The 19874-nt window shown below is 63.2% G+C and overlaps 2 protein-coding genes across 2 annotated transcripts; both read right to left on the bottom strand.

The window, feature by feature from the left end:
- TMPRSS4 (transmembrane serine protease 4) lies at window positions 1-7185 on the bottom strand. The gene is made up of 13 exons (XM_058819114.1): window positions 7031-7185; window positions 3856-3886; window positions 3610-3723; window positions 3345-3497; window positions 3129-3258; window positions 2437-2538; window positions 2308-2348; window positions 1762-1921; window positions 1213-1379; window positions 973-1068; window positions 745-884; window positions 466-615; window positions 1-341 (listed from the first exon to the last, which is right to left on the bottom strand). Exons 1-13 carry the CDS (start codon window positions 7031-7033, stop codon window positions 330-332), a joined length of 1299 nt encoding a protein of 432 aa, XP_058675097.1. The 5' UTR covers window positions 7034-7185; the 3' UTR covers window positions 1-329.
- An 8821-nt stretch (window positions 7186-16006) lies between these two features.
- On the bottom strand, window positions 16007-19874 carry IL10RA (interleukin 10 receptor subunit alpha). Its single transcript, XM_058819176.1, has 7 exons — window positions 19811-19874; window positions 18916-19036; window positions 18650-18828; window positions 17814-17980; window positions 17343-17493; window positions 17059-17183; window positions 16007-16957 (listed from the first exon to the last, which is right to left on the bottom strand). Exons 1-7 carry the CDS (start codon window positions 19872-19874, stop codon window positions 16007-16009), a joined length of 1758 nt encoding a protein of 585 aa, XP_058675159.1.

Raw genomic sequence — 19874 nt, forward strand, 5'->3', positions numbered from 1 at the left:
ACATCATTTCTCTCTGTACAACAGGAGCGAGCTGACAGCAGCCTGGCCCCCCAGGAGCCATCCTGCCACAGCGGGGTCAGCACAGGGCAATAAATTAATCCTCCTCCGGAAGGGAGCTGGGGCCAGAGAGATTCCTTCAGTGGCCGCCACTCCGAGTCACCCTTTGCCTCCTTGGCTGGGCTCTGGCACCCTCAATCACAGCTGCCACGAGGCGTTGGGAGCCTTGCTCACCTTCCGTGGCTGGAGATCCGTGGCCCTGCTGCTGCCAGAGCCAGGGCAGAGGGTGGGAGGGGAGGCTGGGGGCGAGGAGCGACCTGTTCCGGCAGGTCTCAGAGCTCCGACTGCGGGGAGAGAGAGGCACAGAGGGCATTGAGGGCTCTGGAAGGGCGGCCAGAACAAGAGCAAAGCAGCAGAAGTGTCCCTTTGGGGGCAGTTCAGCGAAGGGAGCTGCAGGACGGCACTGACCCTGCGCACGGCGTAGATCCAGTCCAGGTAGGCACGGACGCTGGTGTAGACTCCAGGTGTGCTGGGGGTGCCGCAGCCCTGGCCCCAGCTGACGATGCCCACGACCTGCCAGTGCCCTCCCGAGTAGAGCAGGGGCCCGCCGCTGTCCCCCTGGCAAGGACAGACCCTCAGGATGGCCCCACAGAGCCACAGCCGTGCCCAGAGCAGCTCTTCCCTCCCAGGAGCTGCGGCACAGGTGGATATGAACCCACCCAGCCCCTGCCCAGCCCTGCCCCACACCTGGCAGGTGTCCACGCCGCCCTGGGGCAGCCCGGCACACAGCATCCTGTCGGTGACATCGCCGTGGTAGGCGGCCAGGTTACAGCTCTGCGCGTCGATGAGCTCCACCTCAGCCTGCTGCAGGCGCTCCGACAGCTTCCCTGGGGGACACACGGCCTCTCAGAGGGACCCTCTGCTCCTGCTGGGCGCTCTGCCTCGTCCCTGCCACCCCCGGGCTGTGCCACTCACCGCGCTCCTCTGTGTAACCCCAGCCAATCACCCACAGGGGGGTGCCCGGCACCAGCTCCTCATCAAAGTAGGGCAGGCAGATGGGCTTGGTGCTGTCTGGAAAGGAGATGGGAGGGGGGCCCAGGCTGGCTGGGGACAGCCACCAGCTGGGCACCCACTCGGTGCCACACTGCGCATCGCCATTCCAGCCAGCAGGGGACATTGCGACCCCTGCCCAGGGCAGGGCTCTGCCAGGCCCACCTGAGTCGTGCACGGGGGAGCGCAGCTTCACCAGGGCGATGTCGTTGTCCTTGGGGGACGCGGGGGTCACCTCGGCCAGGAACACCTTCTCCACGGCGATGGTGGCAGCGCCCGACAGCAGGTCCGAGCCGGCCTTCACACGCCAGCTCTGGATGATGGGGTTGTTCCTGTGCACAGAGAGCGCTGCTGTCACCTGCGGGGACAGCCCCAGAGCCCCCTGCCAGCCCCATTGGTCGGTGGGTCTCAGCGAGCATAGAGAGGTATCACATTATAGAGAAAATAAGGTACAGAGGTTCCTGGGTGATTGCCAGAGTGCTGAGGGTGCAGTTACCGCTGAGGAGGACAGCGGAGATGAGGATAATTGCTAGGGTGACCTCATAGCAGATATTGAGTTCCTGCCCATAGTGTCCCAATCAGGGTGCATTTTGGATTGGAAGCTCAGCCTGACCATAGGATGGAGTGCACTGCTAAGCTCGGCATGGCTGATGGGAGGAGCAGGCCTAGGCTGGCAGGAGATCCAGCAGCACCCTGCGGGCGGTGCTCACTCACTTGAAGCAGTGCGCGGCCGTCAGCACCCAGCCGGGCGCGATGATGCTGCCCCCGCAGATGTGCTCCTTCCTGTACTGCAGGCTCACCTGCCAGGGCCACGCCTCGATGGCGGCCGGGCTGCCCCCCAGCACCCGCGGGGTCCGCACGCTCTGCCCGCAGTCTGTGGGGACACGGGGACACGGCAAGGCCAGGGACAGCAGCGTGCCCACAGCGCCTCATCCCCACAGCGCTGCTGTCACCCCTCATGCCCAGCCTTGTTAGAAAGGGTCCAGCCGCCCCCTGCCTGCTCCAGCCCCCCGGATAATTAAACTGATAATTAGTTTAATCAGGGTAATTTGCCGGTAAAGGTAAAGCTGGGTAAGCCTCCCTTAGGTGTTTCATTGCTGGGAGATTTGTGCTGGTGTAATGAGGTGAGCAGTAATTAAATCCATCTTTCCTCGTGCAAACACCGTGGAACGGGCTTGGGATGGAGCCACATTCCCACGGGGCCGTGCCAGGAGAGAGGCCCCGGTGCCCACAAGGGCCGGGCACCACGGTGGTACTTACTGGAACAAAAGAGTGACACAACCAGCCCCGAGAGGCATTTCCTGCAGGAGGAAGGAAGAGAGCTGGGTTTGGCTGCCCTGCCAGGCACCACCTCAGGCTCCCGATGGGGTGCACACCGTCCCCACTCACCTGCCTGGCTCAAGCACCTGGAGGCTCCCGTTGCTCAGCACGACCTCGCGGGGGGGCAGAGGCTGCCCCGCGCTCACCTCCACGCCCTGGAAAGTTGGGGTGCTGGGAGACATGGGGGGACAGGGCTTCAGGTGTGGGGGAGCACAGGCACTGGACCCCATAGGAAAAAGGGGCTTCTGTGGGACAGGGGTGCCAAAGTGGGGATGTCACAGCCCAGGAACAGGGAGGGGAGAGAATTCCCTGCCATGCAGAGGAGTGAGCAGGTGGCTCTGGGAGAACTCAGGGGGCTCCTTGCTGTTGGGACCTGGAAAATGCCAGGTTTGACTCAGTCTGGGCTCCTGCAGTGGCTCAAACACCAGAACCCATCTTAAAAGGGATGAGCCTTGCTCCCCAGGTGAGCTGTGCTGGCACCCTGGGCTGCTCTGGGGAGGGCAGGGCTGCAGGTAGGGGGCATGGAGGCAGGGCAGGGGCAGGGCAGGGTGCCCACGGGCTGTGACAGAGCTGGGCACAGCACTCTGCTCTCACAGGAGGCTGCCAGGCTCTGAGCCAGCTCCTGGGCACCCACAGAGTGCTCTGCGTGCTGGGGACGGGCTGAAACCATTAGTGCAGAGCTCTGAGTGCTTCACAGAGCAGCAGAGCCCCACTCCAGAGCAGCTTTTAGGAAAGGGGAAGCAGGGCAAGCAGCCAGGTACCTGCTGTAGCCCATCTGCTCACAGGCAGCTCTGGCCAGCGCCGGGGTGAAGTGGTCGTGGCACACACAGGACCAGGTGTCCGTGTGGCTCTGGAACACCTGCAGGATGGATCTGTCTTTGGACACACGGGCTGCAGGCAGACACACAGTCAGCTTTGGCATGGGATGGACGCAGCAGCCCGGCCCCCCGAGCTGTGATGGGGTGTCCTGCACTCACCCCCGGCTGGTGGCCCCTCGGAGAACCACTGGGGACAGTTGGCCTCGTCCTCGCCCTGCAGACAGTCCAGATGCCCGTCGCACACCTGCTTCAGCGGCACCAGCTTCAGGGGCTGCTTGCAGAACAGGTAGTGGTGGTCCAGGTAAATCTTCACTGCGGGGAGAGGGGGGCTCAGTGCTGAGCCCCAGCTCCTGGGCAGGGAGCTGGGTCTGTGCTGGCCGAGCCCTGGCCATGGGGAAGGAGGGGCAGAGGGCAGGAGCTGTACCCAGGAACCCGATGGCCACCAGGCAGGCCAGGGTGAGCACCACAGCCAGGACGAGGATCCCAACACGCTTGAAGGAGTCTGATGGCCTGGAGGATTTGGGTCTCGTGTAGGGACCTGAAACACAGAGGAGAGCGGCCAGGTCAGCCTGGCACCTCATTTAGGGACCTGTAACACAGAGGGGCATGGCCCTGCATGGCCAGGCTCAGCCTGGCACCTCTCATCCCCCCCAGCTCCCAGCCGTGTTACCTCTGCCGTTGAGCCGCTCCGAGGCCGAGTCCTGCAAAGCAGAGAGGAAAACAGTCGTGAGCTGAGACTCAGAGAGCAGCTGGAAGGTTGGAGAGGCAGCTGTAGCCAGGGTGGTTGGCCCCGTGGTGAGCTCACAGCCCAGGGAGGGCAGCAGGGATGAGCAGGGACACTGCCCCGACCTTCACCTGAGGTGACTTCAGAGCTGCCAGGAATGGCTTGTGCTGCTGCGGTGACAACACCCAGCTCTGGGTCACCCAGGGTCACCCGCCGCCGTGTTCCCATAGACACCACCTGTGCAGTTCCAGTAAGTGGCTCCCAGTGGCACAGAGTTACTGTCATTAACACACCTGAGGCTTGAAAAGTCACAGGTGTTGCGAAAGAGGCGCTCTCCGGTGAGCAGAGACACCCTGAGTCAAAATACACACGCCTGCGGGGCCGTGGCACAGGGCACGTCACCACGGGGGGGTTGTGGCTCCGGCAGGGTCACAAGGGGGTGGCACAGCCCGGGTGCTCCTGCCGGGCCGCAGGGACACCGGAGGAACCAGCCCGAGCCAGGGGAACCTGCGCTCCCAGGGCGGGGAGGGCTGTGCCGCTGCTAAGAGACGGGGTAAACACAGCCGGGGCTGCGCGGGGGATGAGTCAGGCACCGATCCGCTTGAGCTGCTGGGAGTTATCTCAGAATTGTCCTCCTGGAGCAGCTGCTCCTACGAGAAACCCCGGCCATGGGCGGGCAGGCGCTGTGAGCCCGTGGTGGGTGGGCTGGAGCCCCCTCGGGAGGCTCAGGTGGGCACTGCCGGTGTCTGCTCCGTGATTTCCAGCCGTGCTTGTGCCGTGCCACAGAGCAGCCCTCTGGAAAGGTGGCCCTGCTGCGCTGAGCCTGCTCCCTGCCAGCCCCAGCGAGCTCCTCTCTGCTGCTGCTGCTGCTGGGCTCTGCCACCACAGGTAAGACCAGGATTTTGCATGAGCACAGGTAAGGGGGGTTAAACCCGCTGTGATAAACCCACAGGTCCAGGTGCACGATCCAGGAGGGTTTGGGAGCCTTTGCTCCAAGAGCAGCACAGTTTGGAGATGTTTGTCACACCAGAGGGGAGCAGAGGTCCCTGTGCCATCCCAGTGTGGGGGCCCTGGGGCTGTGTGCCAAGGTCAGAGGAGAGGGGAGCCCTCTGTGCCCGGGTCACGGTGCCAGGGCATGCTCAGCCATGCACACACACCCTTCCAGCAGGGTTTACAGCCAGTGCCAAGCCATTATCCCTGGGCTGGCACGCAAAGGCAGGCCGGCTGCATGAGCCAGGAGCTGTCACCTCCCTGCCGTGTCCCTGCAGCGTGGCTGGGGCTTGGGGACAAGCAGTGACCTGTGCAGGGGAGGGCTGGCTCCTGCCTGGTGCCGTGTGGCCGTGTCCCAGCATGCTGGGGTCTGGCTCCTTGAGGAAGTGCCAGCAGCCTTCCCAAAGCCAGGCTCAGCTGGCACCCGTGCCCAGTGCGGGCAGCCTGTGCCAATTCCCCACCCCTGCACGGGCTCTGGGGTGCAGAACCTGTTTCGTGGTGCCAGGGAGCTGCTGGAGCAGGAGGGCAGGGTGGGCAGGGAACGTGGGTCCTGCATCTCCCACCTCGCTGCCCTTCCTGAGCCACCTCTCTGCAGAGAAGGGAAGAGCTCCCGAGGCTGGGGAGTTCTGTAATGCTGCCCCAACCTCTGCCAGCCCAGGGCACGTGGGGCTGGTCCTGCCTCATGCTGACCTCCTGTGTCACCTGGGCCTGGGCTGGGCACCTCCTGGATAATGGGATCCTAACGGTTCCCTGTGGGAACGGGCCGGGTTGGGATGGATCCTGCAGGGCCCTCTGCAGCAGCACGGCTGTTCCTCTGTCCCCACAGGGCCCAGAGCTGTCCCCACACTGCCCAGAGCTGTCCCCATCACGTCAGACACTGCCCAGAGCTGTCCCCACACTGCCCAGAGCTGTCCCCATCACGTCAGACACTGCCCAGAGCTGTCCCCACACTGCCCAGAGCTGTCCCCATCACGTCAGACACTGCCCAGAGCTGTCCCCATCTCCTCATCCCCTGCTGGGCTCCTTTCCAAGACACCAGGTCGGGTGTGGATGCAGATGAGATGGGTGGTTATTGGGTTTTGGGGTTTTTTTTTGCATTTTCTTCAGTCCATGAATCTGCTCAGAACCAAAGGGATCCAGAGCTTGGGGCTGCCTCTCCGTGACTCCTCTCCAGCCCCAGCACGAGCAGGAGCTGCACTGGTTAAATCCACAGCCAGGGCAGGAGTGAGACCCATTATTTCCTGCAGAGCTCCGTGCTACCGTGACTGATTGAGCTCCCTTGCTGCGCTCTCCTGAGCTCTCCGTGGCACCGTGGCCGTGCCAGCCCCAGCCGTGCCCGTGCCAGTGCAGGGGCCGTGCAGTTCTGCAGAGCCTCTCCCCCCTGTGAGCCGGGATCCGTGCAGGGTGTGCTGCGGGCTCTGTCCCTCCCTCGGGAGCAGCTGCCGTTCCCTCACCCCGCCGAGCTTCTCAGGGCGATGCGATTGCGAGGGTGGCTCCTTGGCTGGGGGATTTACCCCGTGGGTGTGTGCAGGCGCTGCAGGGCAGCTCCCCACCCTGCAGGGCTGATGTGCAGCTGTGCTGCTGCTGCTGGGGGGTTGGCAGTGCCCGGCGAGCCTGGCCATACCCCTGTGCCCTCCTGGGGAAGTGTCCCCCTGCCAGGGAGGGACTGCCCGGGCTTTGGTGGCTCTACCTGCCCAGATGTGTCCCCGGTGCTGGGCAGAGGCACTGAGGGCTGGGAGGGCCTGGCTCTCTCCCGGGCAGTGCCCAGGAGGGGGATCAGACCCTTCAGGAGGTGCTGTTCCCCTTGGCATGGGGGGCATTGCCTTGCTTGTCTGTTCCCCAGGCCGGGAAAGGGAAAGGCAGCCCCAGAAATGTGGGAGAGAGAGCTGGGGGCACCCAAGCACCGTGCCCAGGTGAGGAGCAGGGGAAACCCTTCCTTGGCACCCAAGCTCCGTGCCCAGCCACGGAGGGTTGTGGGGAACAGGGAAAACCCTTCCTTGGCTGCTGGGGCGCAGCAGCTCCCTGGCTCTGGCTGCTCCATCCCCTCAGCACCCCTCCGGGCTGGGGGCACGGGGTATTCGTGGGGCTGGTGCCCATCCCGGGGCTGGGGGCAGCGCTGCCACAGACTCACCATGTCCGTGCAGCTCCGGCGGGGTCCTTTGCCCGCAGAATGACCGCGGCTGTGCCCGGTGCGGGCCCGCGGAGGCTGCGGCTGCCCTGGAGCCGGCCCGCGGTGCTCCGCAGCCCGTGCCCTGCGCTCCGTGCCCGCTCCGTGCCCGCTCCGTGCCCACGCCGCGCTCGCACTGGGGCAGCGCCGCCCCGGCCCTCCTTAAAACCCACAAGGGGAGTTGTGAAACAGGAATTCTGGTTTGTATGGTAATACAACACCGGTCTATCAGCAGCACCATCACCTGCGCTAATCTCCCGAGCATCTGCACCGCAGGTGACTCACCTGCCGGGCTGCTGTCACCAAGCGGCTTATCAGGAGGGAACGGACTGATTTTTCCTGCTCCTCCTGATGATAAGAGGATCCAGGGCCATCCCGTTCCTTGTGCGGCTCTTCCGCGTTGCGCGGGGCTGCTGTCAAAGCGAGGTTCGAGTAGGTGGAGGAGGAAAGGAGCAGAGTTTGTGCTCTGGGTCACTCGGGCTCTGTGTCCCCGCCGGGGCCGGGTCACGGCTGCCAGGGCTGGGGGAGTTAAGGGAAGGCAGGGGGTGCCCGTGGGAGCTGACCCCAGGCTGCAAGGGGGGCACCGTGGGGTGCCCTTTTCTGTCTAGGGGCATTACTCGTTGTTTTGTAACTAGATTAATAAATCGTAGTTGGAGGGTTGAGAGTCAGTTAGTGATTCATCGATTGTCCAGTAGTAGGAGAGCTGTGGGGTGATCTCGGGATGGCTGAGGGTGGTGGATCTGTCATTATCCGGGAATAACCAATCCCTCTGGGATGGAGTCGTCTGCCTTAGCCCGGCAGGATGGGAGGGAGCACCCAAGGGGGTGAGGGTGCCCAGGGAGCGGGCTGGGCTGGGGGAGGCTGCTGGTGCCCTCTGCCACTCATGCTGGAGGTGCTGGGCGTGCAGGATGTGTAGAGCAGCTAATTACCCCATTCTCCTATGGAAATGCAGCTAATTACCCCCTTCTCCCGTGGAAATGCAGCTTTCCCAATGGCCCTGCTGCTGCTGCCAGTGGCAGAGCACCCACGGCCTGCAGCTCCTCAGGGAGCTGTGCCAGCCCAGCCCTGCCAGCAGGATCCTGCCCATTGCACAGCCTGGCCAGGGATGCTCCTGTGGCTCTGCAGTAAGGGGCACCCTCCCCACACTCACACTGAGATTCCAGCCCCCCTGGGAGGTGTGGGATGTCCAGAGGATGTGGGATGTGCAGCCAGGGATGCAGGGCCCTGTGCTGCTGTGGCAGATTTCAGCTTGAGAAATGTCTCACGGGCTGCACCAGTGGGAGCTGGGCAGGCCTTGGTGCACCTGGCAGGTCCTGGCAGCCTCCCCAGAGCATCCCAGTTCTGCCATGGAAGGCAGAGCAGCCCGGGAGCCATGGCAGGAACAGCCAGTCCTCCCTTGGGGACCCGCAGGCCCTGAGGCTGCAGCTGAGCTTTGCAGGTGTTGTGTCACAGCCCCAAAGCCTCCGGGGCTGTGCTTCTTGGAGTGCCACTGTCACCCTTCCCTGCCCTGGGCATGGCACAGCCTTCCGGGCATCTGGCTCTGCTGGGGTCGGGCAGAGGGCAGGCTGGGCTGGCCAGGGCTGAGTGACCATCCCTGAGTCCCACGGACACAGCCCCATCCCATCCCATCCCATCCCATCCCATCCCATCCCATCCCATCCCATCCCATCCCATCCCCATCCCAGCCCCAGCCCAATTCCCATCCCCATCCCCATCCCCATCCCCATTCCCATCCCATCCCATCCCATCCCATCCCATCCCATCCCACCCCCTCCCATCCCACCCCCTCCCATCCCATCCCATCCCATCCCATCCCATCCCATCCCACCCCATCCCATCCCATCCCATCCCCATTCCCATCCCATCCCATCCCATCCCATCCCATCCCATCCCATCCCATCCCCATTCCCATCCCATCCCATCCCATCCCATCCCATCCCATCCCATCCCATCCCCATCCCAGCCCCAGCCCAATTCCCAGCCCCAGCCCATCCCCATTCCCATCCCATCCCATCCCACCCCATTCCCATCCCATCCCATCCCATCCCATCCCATCCCATCCCATCCCATCCCATCCCATCCCATCCCATCCCATCCCATCCCTGTCCTGTCCAAGGCAAGGAGCGATCCCACCCAGTTTCCAGCTGTTAATGGTCACAGCTTGTCACTTTTCCCTGCAGCCACTTTTGTCACTTTTCCCTGCAGCCACAGGAGGTTTTCCCTCTTTCTACAACCAGGAGCTGATTCCCAAGAGAAGCTCTGGTTTGGAACTTGGAGATGACCCAATAGAGCTGTAAGTGCCTCATTCTGGGATGTGTCTGAGTGGGCACAGCTGCTGAGGGTCCCCCTTGTCCTGCCCTGTCCCCTGAGCCACCCAGCCTGGGTTCTGCGTGGGCCTCTGCCCCTTCCTGGTGCTGGGAGGTGGCATTCAGAGGACACGGCCACTCGGGCACCCTGACAGGGCTGGGCACACCTGTGCCCAGGCTATCCCTGCCCCTCGAGCTGGGCACACCTGTGTCCAGGCTGTCCCTCGGGCTGGGCACACCTGTGTCCGGGCTGTCCCTGCTCCTCGGGCTCCCAGTACTCCCAGTGCTCCCAGCTGAGCCTCTTGCAGCAGTGTGAGGGCAGAGCTGCCCACGCAGGCGGGCTGGGCACGGCGCTGTGCCCTCGGTCGTGGCTGCTGCAGCTCCTCTGCTTTCTCCCCGAGAACCAGTCAGACCAGTGGGCCAGGACTGGAGCCCAGCCTCGCTGCAGGGAGGCAGCCGTGTCACCAGGGGACAGGGGACAGGCAGGACGTGCCAGGCTCCAGCACAGACGGGGCTCAGCAGCAGCTCCAGGCTGGGATAACGAGAGCAGCTCCCGTGGCACAGGACATGGACGCCCGTACAGGTGAGTGGGACATGGACCCCCACACAGGTGAGCAGGACATGGACCCCAGTACAGGTGAGTGGGACATGGACCCTGTACAGGTGAGCAGGACATGGACGCCCGTACAGGTGAGTGGGACATGGACCCCACACACGTGAGCGGGACATGGACCCCCATATAGGTGAGCAGGACATGGACCCCCACATAGGTGAGCGGGACATGGACCCCATACAGGTGAGCAGGACATGGACCCCACACAGGTGAGTGGGACATGGACCCCCACACAGGTGAGCGGGACATGGACCCTGCACAGGTGAGTGGGACATGGACCCTGTACAGGTGAGCAGGACATGGACGCCCGTACAGGTGAGTGGGACATGGACCCCCACATAGGTGAGCGGGACATGGACCCCATACAGGTGAGCAGGACATGGACCCCACACAGGTGAGCGGGACATGGACCCTGCACAGGTGAGCGGGACATGGACCCTGCACAGGTGAGTGGGACATGGACCCTGTACAGGTGAGCAGGACATGGACCCTGTACAGGTGAGCAGGACATGGACCCCATACAGGTGAGCAGGACATGGACCCTGCACAGGTGAGCAGGACATGGACCCCATACAGGTGAGCAGGACATGGACCCTGCACAGGTGAGCAGGACATGGATCCCAGTACAGGTGAGTGGGACATGGACCCTGTACAGGTGAGCGGGTGCCTTTGCCCCCCTCAGGGGACAGATCTGGGCTGTTCACGGCACGGGCAGTGCTTTGCTGCCCTCCCTCCGTGCTCCCCGTGGGCTGGGGCTCACTGCTGGGTGCTGCGCCCTTGCAGCGCTGCTCAGAGCCGTGCCCAAGGATGTGGGCACCTCTGCTCCGAGGGTGCCAGGGCAGGGACGCCTCCCACACCGGGCACGGGGCAGGGCCCGGGCACGGCGCCGTCACCCTCCCACGGGCCGTGGGCGTGGGGACGGGGCAGTTTCGGCAGCCGGCTGATTCAGGGAGGCTGTTGCAGCACGTTCCTCCGGCCCCGCGGCTCCTCCGTGACTCACGGCTGTCACAGCTCCGCGACCTCGCCCTGTGCGGGGGTCCCGGGGCTGTCACGGCTTCCTGACCTCGCTTGCCATGTCCGGGGGTCCCGGGGCTCCCTGGCCTCGCCATGTCCGGAGGTCCCGGGGCTCCCTGGCCTCGCCATGTCCGGGGGTCCCGGGGCTCTCTGACCTTGCCATGTCCGGGGGTCCCGGGGCTCCCTGGCCTCGCCCTCTCGGGGGTCCCGGCGCTGCCGCTCGCCCCTGCCCCAAGAGGCACATTGGCCACCCACGGATGCTGAGCCGTGCCAGGAGGGCCGGCTGGCAGGGAAAGGAAGGGCAGGGCAGGTCCCGCTCCTCCCCGCGATCCCCGGGAGCTGTGGCCGGCGCTCCGCGGCTGTTTGTCCGTCCCGCCAGGCGGAGCGGGCGCTGCGGGCTGCCGGACGCGCCGGGGCCGCGCTCGCCGTGTAAACACCGCGACCACAGGGGAAATGTTCTCACTCCGCTGGCATCTGCCTAAATTTAGCCGCTCTTAGGTCATCCCCTTCCGCTGTCTCCTCGGTGCCGCATCGATTCCCGTCCCTGTGCCCTCCTGGCCGTGCTGCAAACAGTGCCCAAACCCCCTGTGCCCTCCTGGCCGTGCCCAAACCCCCTGTGCCCTCCTGGCCGTGCTGCAAACAGTGCCCAAACCTCCTGTGCCCTCCTGGCCGTGCCCAAACCTCCTGTGCCCGCCTGGCCGTGCCCAAACCCCCTGTGCCCGCCTGGCCGTGCCCAGCAGAGCTGTCCGCGCAGGAAGCGATGCTCAGGGGCTGTGCCCGGCCCCTCGGTGCCCTGGCAGCCCCGGGGCATTGATCGGTGCTGGGTTTTGCCGGAGGGCAGGGATGGGGCAGCACGGATCCCGCACGGATCCCGCACAGATCCCGCACAGCCCCGGCCGCCCCTGTCCCCGCCCGGCGCTGGCGGAGCCGCTGCTGGCGCTGACCGAAGCATCCTCTAGAGGGAACTGCCGGCCCAGGAATGGCTCCAGCGCCGCCAGGAAAGGAGCAGCGCCCCACGAGCGGTGGGGATACGGCCTGGTCAGGGTGGCCACCTCCGCTCCCAGCGACCGTCCCACCTGGGGACAGCGGGCGTCTCCGGCATGGGGCTTTGGGGACAGCAGACATGGCTGTGCCACGGTGCTGGCAACCCTGCAGTGGGGAAAGCTCATGCCGGAGGGTTGTACCCCCGCTCCCGGCTGTCCTGTGCCCTGCAGGGGACAATGGGGACCCTGCAGGGGACAATGGGGACCCGCAGCCTCCCGGGGGTCTGTGTGCACAGCCCCTCCTGCCTCTGCTTTCCAGGACAAGAGCCCGTCAGGGTCCTCGGGGTTGTCTTGGGCATCGGGCTGGCCCTGCTGATCCTGGCCAGCTTTGGCTACACCTTCATCCGCTGGTACCGGCGGGGACACTGCCAGCGCCGTGAGTGGGACAGGGCAGGGGACAGGGGGACAGGGGGATGGAACAGGGTGACACGGCAAGGGATGGGGGGACAGGGCAAGGCAGGGGGCTCAGGGAATGGGGGGATGGGGCAGGGGACAGGGGGGTGGGGGACAGGGCAGGGGGCTCAGAGCACGGGGCTGCAGGGCCTGTGGTGTGGGGAACACGGGAGATGGGAACCCCTGGTGCAGGGGGCTCAGGGCAAAGCTGGGGGCACCCTGGGGTGAGGAGGAGGATGCACAGCAACGTCCTGGTGCTCTCCTGCTGCTTGTCCCCACCCTGCCCCTCACAGCAAAGCAAACGTGGGTTCACAGCAGCACACGGCTCTGACTCCTCTCCCTCCTCTTCCTCGTGCCTCCCCAGGGCCTGACTTTGCCTTCAGCCTCTACCACTCGAGGTGAGTGACACCATGGGGGGACCAGGGCAGGCTGGCACCTCCCTTTGTGCAGTGCCAGGGTGCCACAGCCCCTCCCCAGCCAGTCCTGCTGCTGGCAGGGGCTGCAGGAGGAGGGTCTGCTGCTCGGTGACCCCCGTGCTGTCCCTGCAGCGGGCTGGGCTCGGTGGCACTGGAGCTGGTGCCACCCTTCAGCATCAGCGGCTCGCTGGGCACCTCGGGCAGTGCCTACGAGCCCTTCCACAGCCAGAGGCCGTGAGGGGAGAGCTGGGCTGCTGAACAGGTAAGAAGGACATCCCCTTGTCCCCCGCAAAGCCTCTGTGCTGCCTGGCAGCCCCTGGGCATCACAGCTTTCCTCAGCACAGCCCGAGGTTTTCCAGTCCTGCCCGTGGCTCTGGGGCTCAGAGGCTTTCCCTGAGCTCTGGGTTTGCTTTTTCCCCCACAGGCCTTGGTTTGTGTTTCCTTTCCTGCTGTCCCAGGCACAGAGGATGGGGCTGGAGCCCAGCTGCTCCTGCAGAGCTTCCCCTCTCTGCCTCTCACTCACAGCCCAGCACCAACAGAAAAAGCAACCAAAACTGCCCGGGGGGAATTCCTCCGTTCTCACTTCTGTAAGAAACAGCCCCTGAATTTGTTGGATTTCAACCCAAATGGCCACGGTGCAGTTTCTGTTGATGAAAAATCTTCCCAGGATCACAGAATCCTTGGGGCTGGAAGGGACCTCTGGTCCAACCGCCCTGTGCCCAAGGTCACCTGGAGCAGGTGACACAGGAACGTACCCAGGTGGGTTTGGAACATCTCCAGAGAGGGAAACTCCACGAATTCCCTGGGCATCTCCTCCACCTGCAGTTCCCTCACTGGGTCCCTGCAGCCATGAGTGCACAGGAGGTGCCTGGGCCAGCGCTGGTGCTTGGGATGGAGGAAGAGGATGCAGCTTTGTCCAGGATTCCTCAGCATCCTGCAGAAAACAGCACGTTCCCCACGGCTCAGAGACCTACCAGCCTCCTGCACACCCAGGGCCCTGGCACCAGGCTGTTCCTCAGGGAACTAGCTGAGGAGCAGCCCCAGAACTGGGCGAGTGCATTGGTGCAACTGCAGAAAACACCGAGAGGAAATGGGAAATCTGTCTCAGACCTCCTCCTCCTCCTCCTCCATCCAGTACCTGCACCCACATGGATGGAAGTTGGTTGTTCACACTCCCAGTGCAAGGAAAGACCTCAGAAAGCCCCTGTGGATGTTCCTCCTGGATTTTTGGTGCCATTTGCCTTCATTTTCAGCAGAACAAGGGGCTGTGAAGTGCCTGGAGCACAGGAACAGCCCTGGGGAGGTTCTGTGGCCACAGAGAGGGGCCCTGCTTGGCCAGGGGGGCTGGTGAGGCACGGGGGGACCTTGGCACCATTTCTTTGCAAGTTTCTCTCAGAAGAAAAAGGAAAAACTCACGAGAGCCACGTGGCTGTGTGCGTAGGGAAACCAGTGAGGACAGAGTGGGATTTCCAGGGAAATTTCAGATTTCAGAGGGACCAGCTGTGCTCTCGGCCACCGAAACTGAACCCTGTGGTCTGCGGCTTTCTCCTGGCTTGAAAGGAGACCTCTGGCTGCTCAGGGGAAGAGGAAATGCAGCTGCTGGGGGCTGGGAGCCCTCAGTGTGAGCAGGACCCAGCAGAGTCCTGCGTGACGCAGGATCCGCCCGTGGGGCCCGACGTCAGCGGCGTTCAAAAGAAAAACAAAAAAAAAAAAAGCCACGTTTTTGATGACTGCGTTTTCCAGAGGAAGTTGTAAAAAAATAAAAAGAAAGCAAAAAGTTTTAACCCTCAAAATGCACAGAGGGGAAGAGATGGGGCCAGTGGAGGGGCAGGAGGAGGCTCCCAGTGCCCTCCACATCCCTGTGGGATGCAGGGATGGATCTCACGTGTGAGCAGTGCCATGCAAGATGTAAGAGAAGGAAACACAAAGGATCAGCCCCCTTTTCCTGCCTGAACTGGGAAAGCTGAAAAGAAACCCAAAAAACCCTTCACCTGAAAACTACATTCCCCCAGGAGGGTTTTCCATCCTGAAGGTTCCTGGAAATGACTTCTGGAAAAACTTCCCTGAGACCTGGAGGAGCTGCTGGTGATCTCACCCTGTTTCCACTCTGACGACAGCTGTTCACAGAATCGATTTGTTTGGAAAAGACCTCTGAGGTCACGGAGCCCAACCTCTGACCAAGCACCACGTTGCTGAGCAGAGCCCTGGCTCTCACCTTTCCTCCACCCCTGGGTTTGATTTGTCCTCCTGTCCTTCCCTGGGGCTGTCCCATGGGGTGTGCATCCCTGTGGGACCACTGGGAGCAGCCCAGCTCCTTTTCCCTGCTGCTCCTCTGGTGATTGCCCCCACAAATTCCCCAGGAACTCCTGGAGACCTGCCTTGGTTCTCCATTTTCCCAGTTGTGACGTGGAAATTCTCTTCCCCACACGAGGCAAAGGCACATTGCGTCCTGCTGATGGAGAACATCCAAATCTGGAAACAGACAGCTCAGCTTGGCCTCAGGAGAGGATAAACAGGCAAATAGACCAAATAAATAACACATCCTTTCTGTATTTACAAATGAAATGCAATAAATAGCATCTGTGTCCGAGAGTGGCAGAACACAGACCATAGTGTGGGTAGGAGTGCCCTGGCTTGTGCAGGGGCTGTGGGTGCGTCCCAGATGCTGCCCTGGGCTCCCCCAGGGGTCTCTGTAGGGTCAGGAAGGGCTCTGGGTCCATCCCTGGGGTCAGGCAGGGCAGGAGCCCCGTGCTGCCAGCAGCAGGGTGCTGGTGTCAGCCTGCCCTCAGTCTCTGTGTTGTGAAAGGCTGGGATAACACCGGGAGTGGCCCAGGACAGGGGGAAGTGGAAGCACAGGACCAGCCCAGCCCCCAGAGTGGCCCTGCAGCCCGTGCTGGCAAGGCAGAGGTGCCCTGGGTGTGTCCTTGGTGTCCCGAGGAGGTGGGGATGAGCCCCCCAGCACAGCCCATCCCTGTGTCCCCTTAGCTGGGGTGGCTGCAGGGGTGCCCCCAGCAGGGCTGGGACAAAGCAGCCCCAGCAGGGGCTGAGCTGGTGCTGCTGGTTCACGGCTGGCACCGTGCACATCCAGGTCAGGAGTAGCTTATCCAGTGGCATTCGAGGTAGTTGGGTCGCAGCCCAGGCTGGTGGCCCCAGGGTCACAGGCGGCTGTCCTTGCTGTCCCCCCCGAGCTGGCCCAGGGGCTGGGCGGGCAGCGGGACCCAGCTGGAGCCGAGGCTGGGCAGCAGCCCTGGGAAGGCAGTGTTGTTGAAGATGTGCAGGTCGAAGGGAGTTTTCAGATCAGGGCTGGCTTTGGAGGTCAGCGGAGCCCCTGGGGCTGCCCAGCTCAGCAGGGTGGGCACCTGGGGCCCCAGCTGGCTGGAGAAGTCACAGGCAGGATCTCTCCAGGGAGAGGGGGACTGTGTGAGGGGATGCTCGGGGTTGGACTGCTTCAGATACCCCTTGGCCACAGCCAGCTCACAGCACTCCATGTCCAGCGCAGTGTCAGTGCTGCCCAGGCCCTGCAGGGACCCTGCACAGCCCGGGAGGGGCTCTCCCTGCCCCGGGGCCCTCTCTGGCCCCACGGTGCCCTTGGACTGCTGCAGGTACCCCCGGAACTCCACTTCAGCCTGGCCAGGGGCAGGGCACAGCCCTGGGCTGGTGTTCCCACTGCCAGAGGAGCAGCCAGCAGCAGGGCAGGGGCTCCCCAAGCCCACCCCGCTGTCCTCAGCCCTGGGCAGCTGCTGCCTGTAGCCCTGGGGCTCGGGGGCCAAGGAGCAGCTCAGGGAGGAGGAGGAGGAGGAGGAGGAGGAGGAGGAGGAGGAGGAGGAGGAGGAGGAGGAAGGGATGTGCAGGCAGATTCCGCTGTCAGTGCTGGTGCCGCTGCTGTCTCTGCTCCCTGTGGGTCCCAGCTGGTCCTTGGGCCATGCTGGCAGCTTCCAGCCCTGCTCCAGGGGCTGCTGGGCTGTGCTGGTGCTGCTGTCAGGGCTGCTGCCCGGCTGGGGCTCCTTGTGGCACAGGAAGAGCTGCTGGATGGGGTCTGCATCCAGGCTGCCCGAGAATGGGGGCTCCTGCTCCACCCAGAGCGAGCTCTGCTTCATGAGGGACTTCTGGGAGGGAGAGGAAGAGGGGAGTGAGCTGTGCTTCATCCCTGGCGGGTGCCTGCCTCTCCCAGCCCTCCCCGAGCCTGCAGACACTGTCCCTGCCTTACCAGGGCAGACGGTGTCCTCACAGGTCTCCTGATGTAGGTACAGGCCAGCAGAGCCCCCAGGAGCCCCAGCAAGGACAGGGTGATGAAGAAGGAGCTGAGGATGGTCGGGAGGAGCTCTGCACTCCCTGCAAGAGAGGACGTGAACAGGTGAGGGGGAGAGGGGATTCCTCAGCGCACACAGCACCCAGAGGCTGCCCTGGCGTGGATCCCCACACTGCCAGGGCCAGGAGGCTGGGATGGGGGGCTCAGCATCCCGAGGTTCCCCCTCCCTGGGTGTCACTTACTGTCCCTGGGGCCGGTGGTGACACACTGCTCATCAGAGCGCATGCTGGGGACGGGCATGTTGGCCAGGCTGGGCTCCACGCTCAGGCAGTACTCTGTGAGCCAGAACAGCTCCCTGATGGTGAACTCGGTGCTGTTCTTCACCACCGTGATCTGCAACAAACAGCACGGGCTGGAACCCGGGAGCCTCCAGCTCCTGCTTCCCTCCCTCCTCCTCCTCCTCCTCTGCTGTGCCCTGGGACAGTCCCCAGGGTGTGCTGTGACAATGATGACAGCAGGTAGATCCAGAATTCCCCCGAGAGCTGGTAAACTCTGCCATAAAACACGCAGAGAAGCCTCTCTGTGCCGCTGTGGCTGTGACAAAGCTCAGCACTTACTCCTGCCGACACCCCTGCTCTAACAGTCTGTTTTTCCACTTGAGCAGCGCCCTGTGGGACAGACGGGGACAGCACGGGGACTGCCACTCCTCTCACCGTGTGGTTGTCCCGAGTCCTCCGCAGGTACACGTGGTAGCGGCTCATTTCCCTCTGCAGCTCGCTGTTCTCGGGGCTGATGCTCCCGGGGCGCAGCAGCAGCCGCAGCCGCACCTGGATGGAGTTGCCCATCACGGAGAGGCTCTGCCCGGCCAGGCGAGGGCCAGCTGGAAGCAGAGCAGTCACAAGGGCAGGTCAGGGCTGTTTCCTGTTCACAGCCCAGCCCCTGCAGCACCACACTGAGCTGGGACCGTCCCACCCGCCCTCGGGCTGCCCCATCGCCCTGCACAGCCCTCCAGGAAGGTGGGGAGGGAAATATCCCAGCTCCCGTTCATCCCTTGGCACTGAGACAGAGTAAAAATCCCCCAGAGTAGAAATCCATTTTAATTTAGGTGAAATATACATCTTAAGTATGTAAGGCCTAAGCTAAAGAGAAAACTGCGCCAATGAAAGACAGATAAAGGAGAGACAAGAAGAGACAAATAAAGAAAGACAAGAAACTGCTGTAGAAGCAAGTCAACTTGGCCTAAGAATTCTTTCTGATAAAAAAAAGAACTAGCAGCAAATGTCACGGGAAATCCGTAAAAATAAATATGTATGAACCTATTGTGAAACTGTATGCATGTGTATTTGAACAAGAGGTAAAAAGAGACCTGAAGTTCCCAAAGGTACGCATGCCTTTTAAAGAGAGTAACCTCCGCATGCGTCCAGCGCTGCAATAATAAACAAACCGGCTTTACAACTTGCACAAAGTTGTAGAGTTTTTGACTCCCTCCACAAAACAGCACCCTGACCCCCCCAGCTCCAGCACAGGCTGCAGACAGAGCCCAAGGCACCTTGCTCTGGCGAGAAGCTTCCAGTCTGTTTCCATTCGGACGTGAGGCTCCCAAGCAGAGCCCTGACCTTCGCGTGGTAGCGCTTCCCCGGGTGCAGGGTGTAGTGGGTGAGGTCGCAGGAGAGCTCCGTGGTGTTCCAGCACTCGGGGATGGCTGTCCAGGGCATGCCTGTGCCATAGCTGTGGGAGAAGCACCGTGGGTGAGCAGAGAGCTGGGGCTGGGCAGGGCAGGCCCCGTTGTTGTTACTCCCCCTCGCTGTTACTCACACGATGTACTCCACGTCGTAGCTGGCGTTGCTGGGGCAGCCGTGCCCCGGCTCCCACTGCAGCAGGTGCCAGCCCATCTCCGTGGTGATGTGTACAGAACGGGGCATGGGCAGCTCCTCACCTGTGGGGCACACCTGGGCTCAGGTGGGGCTGCACAGCCCTGCCCCACCTCAGCCCCCAGGAGCCTCGGGACGGCCTCGTGCAGCTTCACCCGTGATGGGTGACGTGACAGCTCTGACCACCACCCCAAAGGTTTCTCTTTCCAGCTTCCAGGATTTGCTCAGCCCCCTCTTCTCCTTCCTCTTTCTTTTTAGGGACAGCTCAGCTGGGGTTTCTTGGTGCTTCTCAGCCCCAGGAGAGGAGCTGTATTTGCATCCCCCATCCCCTGCCGCTCACCACCAGCTCTGTTTGGACTCAGCTTTCCTGTTTTGCTCTTCTGCTGCCTGGGTGAAACCAGACTTTTTCACACCTCCTGCCTGATCTCCGTGTTGTCACCTGGCAGAAAAGCCCCGCTGATGACATCTGACAATTTTCGCTTGCAGGTGTCCCTGGCAGCTGCTGCCTGCTGGCCAACCCCCAGCCCAGTGCCATGTCCCCACTGCCTGTGGCCCGTCATGGGGACAACGGGGACAATGGGGACATGGGGACCAGGGGGGACAGGCGAGGCTGGTGCAACTCACTGTGTCCTGGGGCTCCCAACCAGCAGTGAAAGGCAAGCAGTGAGCGGGGAGCCCTGGCCATGCCCTGCTCCCAAGCGCTGATCTGAGCACTGAGCACCCAGCAAAGGTGTCCAGGCTGTGCCTCCCATCCTATCCCCCATCCCACGGATCCCACCCGGCGCTGCGAGGCTCAGCCCCGGCCAGCAGGGCGATGCAAGCCGGCAGGAGGGACTCACCGTGGGTAGGGCAGGCGAGGAGCAGCGCCAGGCCGAGCGCCAGGGCGGTGGCAGAGGGGACCAT

Source organism: Ammospiza caudacuta, chromosome 23 (assembly GCF_027887145.1).
Source record: "Ammospiza caudacuta isolate bAmmCau1 chromosome 23, bAmmCau1.pri, whole genome shotgun sequence".
NCBI classification, from domain to species: Eukaryota; Metazoa; Chordata; class Aves; order Passeriformes; family Passerellidae; genus Ammospiza; species Ammospiza caudacuta.

Excerpts from the sequence above, each read along its gene's own strand:
- TMPRSS4 (XM_058819114.1), bottom strand. Across the intron at positions 2,539-3,128 it reads GAGCAGATGGGCTACAGCAG|CACCCCAACTTTCCAGGGCG; the intron begins GTACCTGGCTGC and ends CATGTCTCCCAG. Across the intron at positions 1,922-2,307 it reads TGTGTCACTCTTTTGTTCCA|ACTGCGGGCAGAGCGTGCGG; the intron begins GTAAGTACCACC and ends GTGTCCCCACAG.
- IL10RA (XM_058819176.1), bottom strand. The coding sequence starts at position 19,874 with ATGGTCCCCTCTGCCACCGCCCTGGCGCTCGGCCTGGCGCTGCTCCTC. Across the intron at positions 17,981-18,649 it reads AAGCTTCTCGCCAGAGCAAG|CTGGCCCTCGCCTGGCCGGG; the intron begins GTGCCTTGGGCT and ends CTCTGCTTCCAG. Across the intron at positions 17,184-17,342 it reads CACCACCGGCCCCAGGGACA|GGAGTGCAGAGCTCCTCCCG; the intron begins GTAAGTGACACC and ends CCTCTCTTGCAG.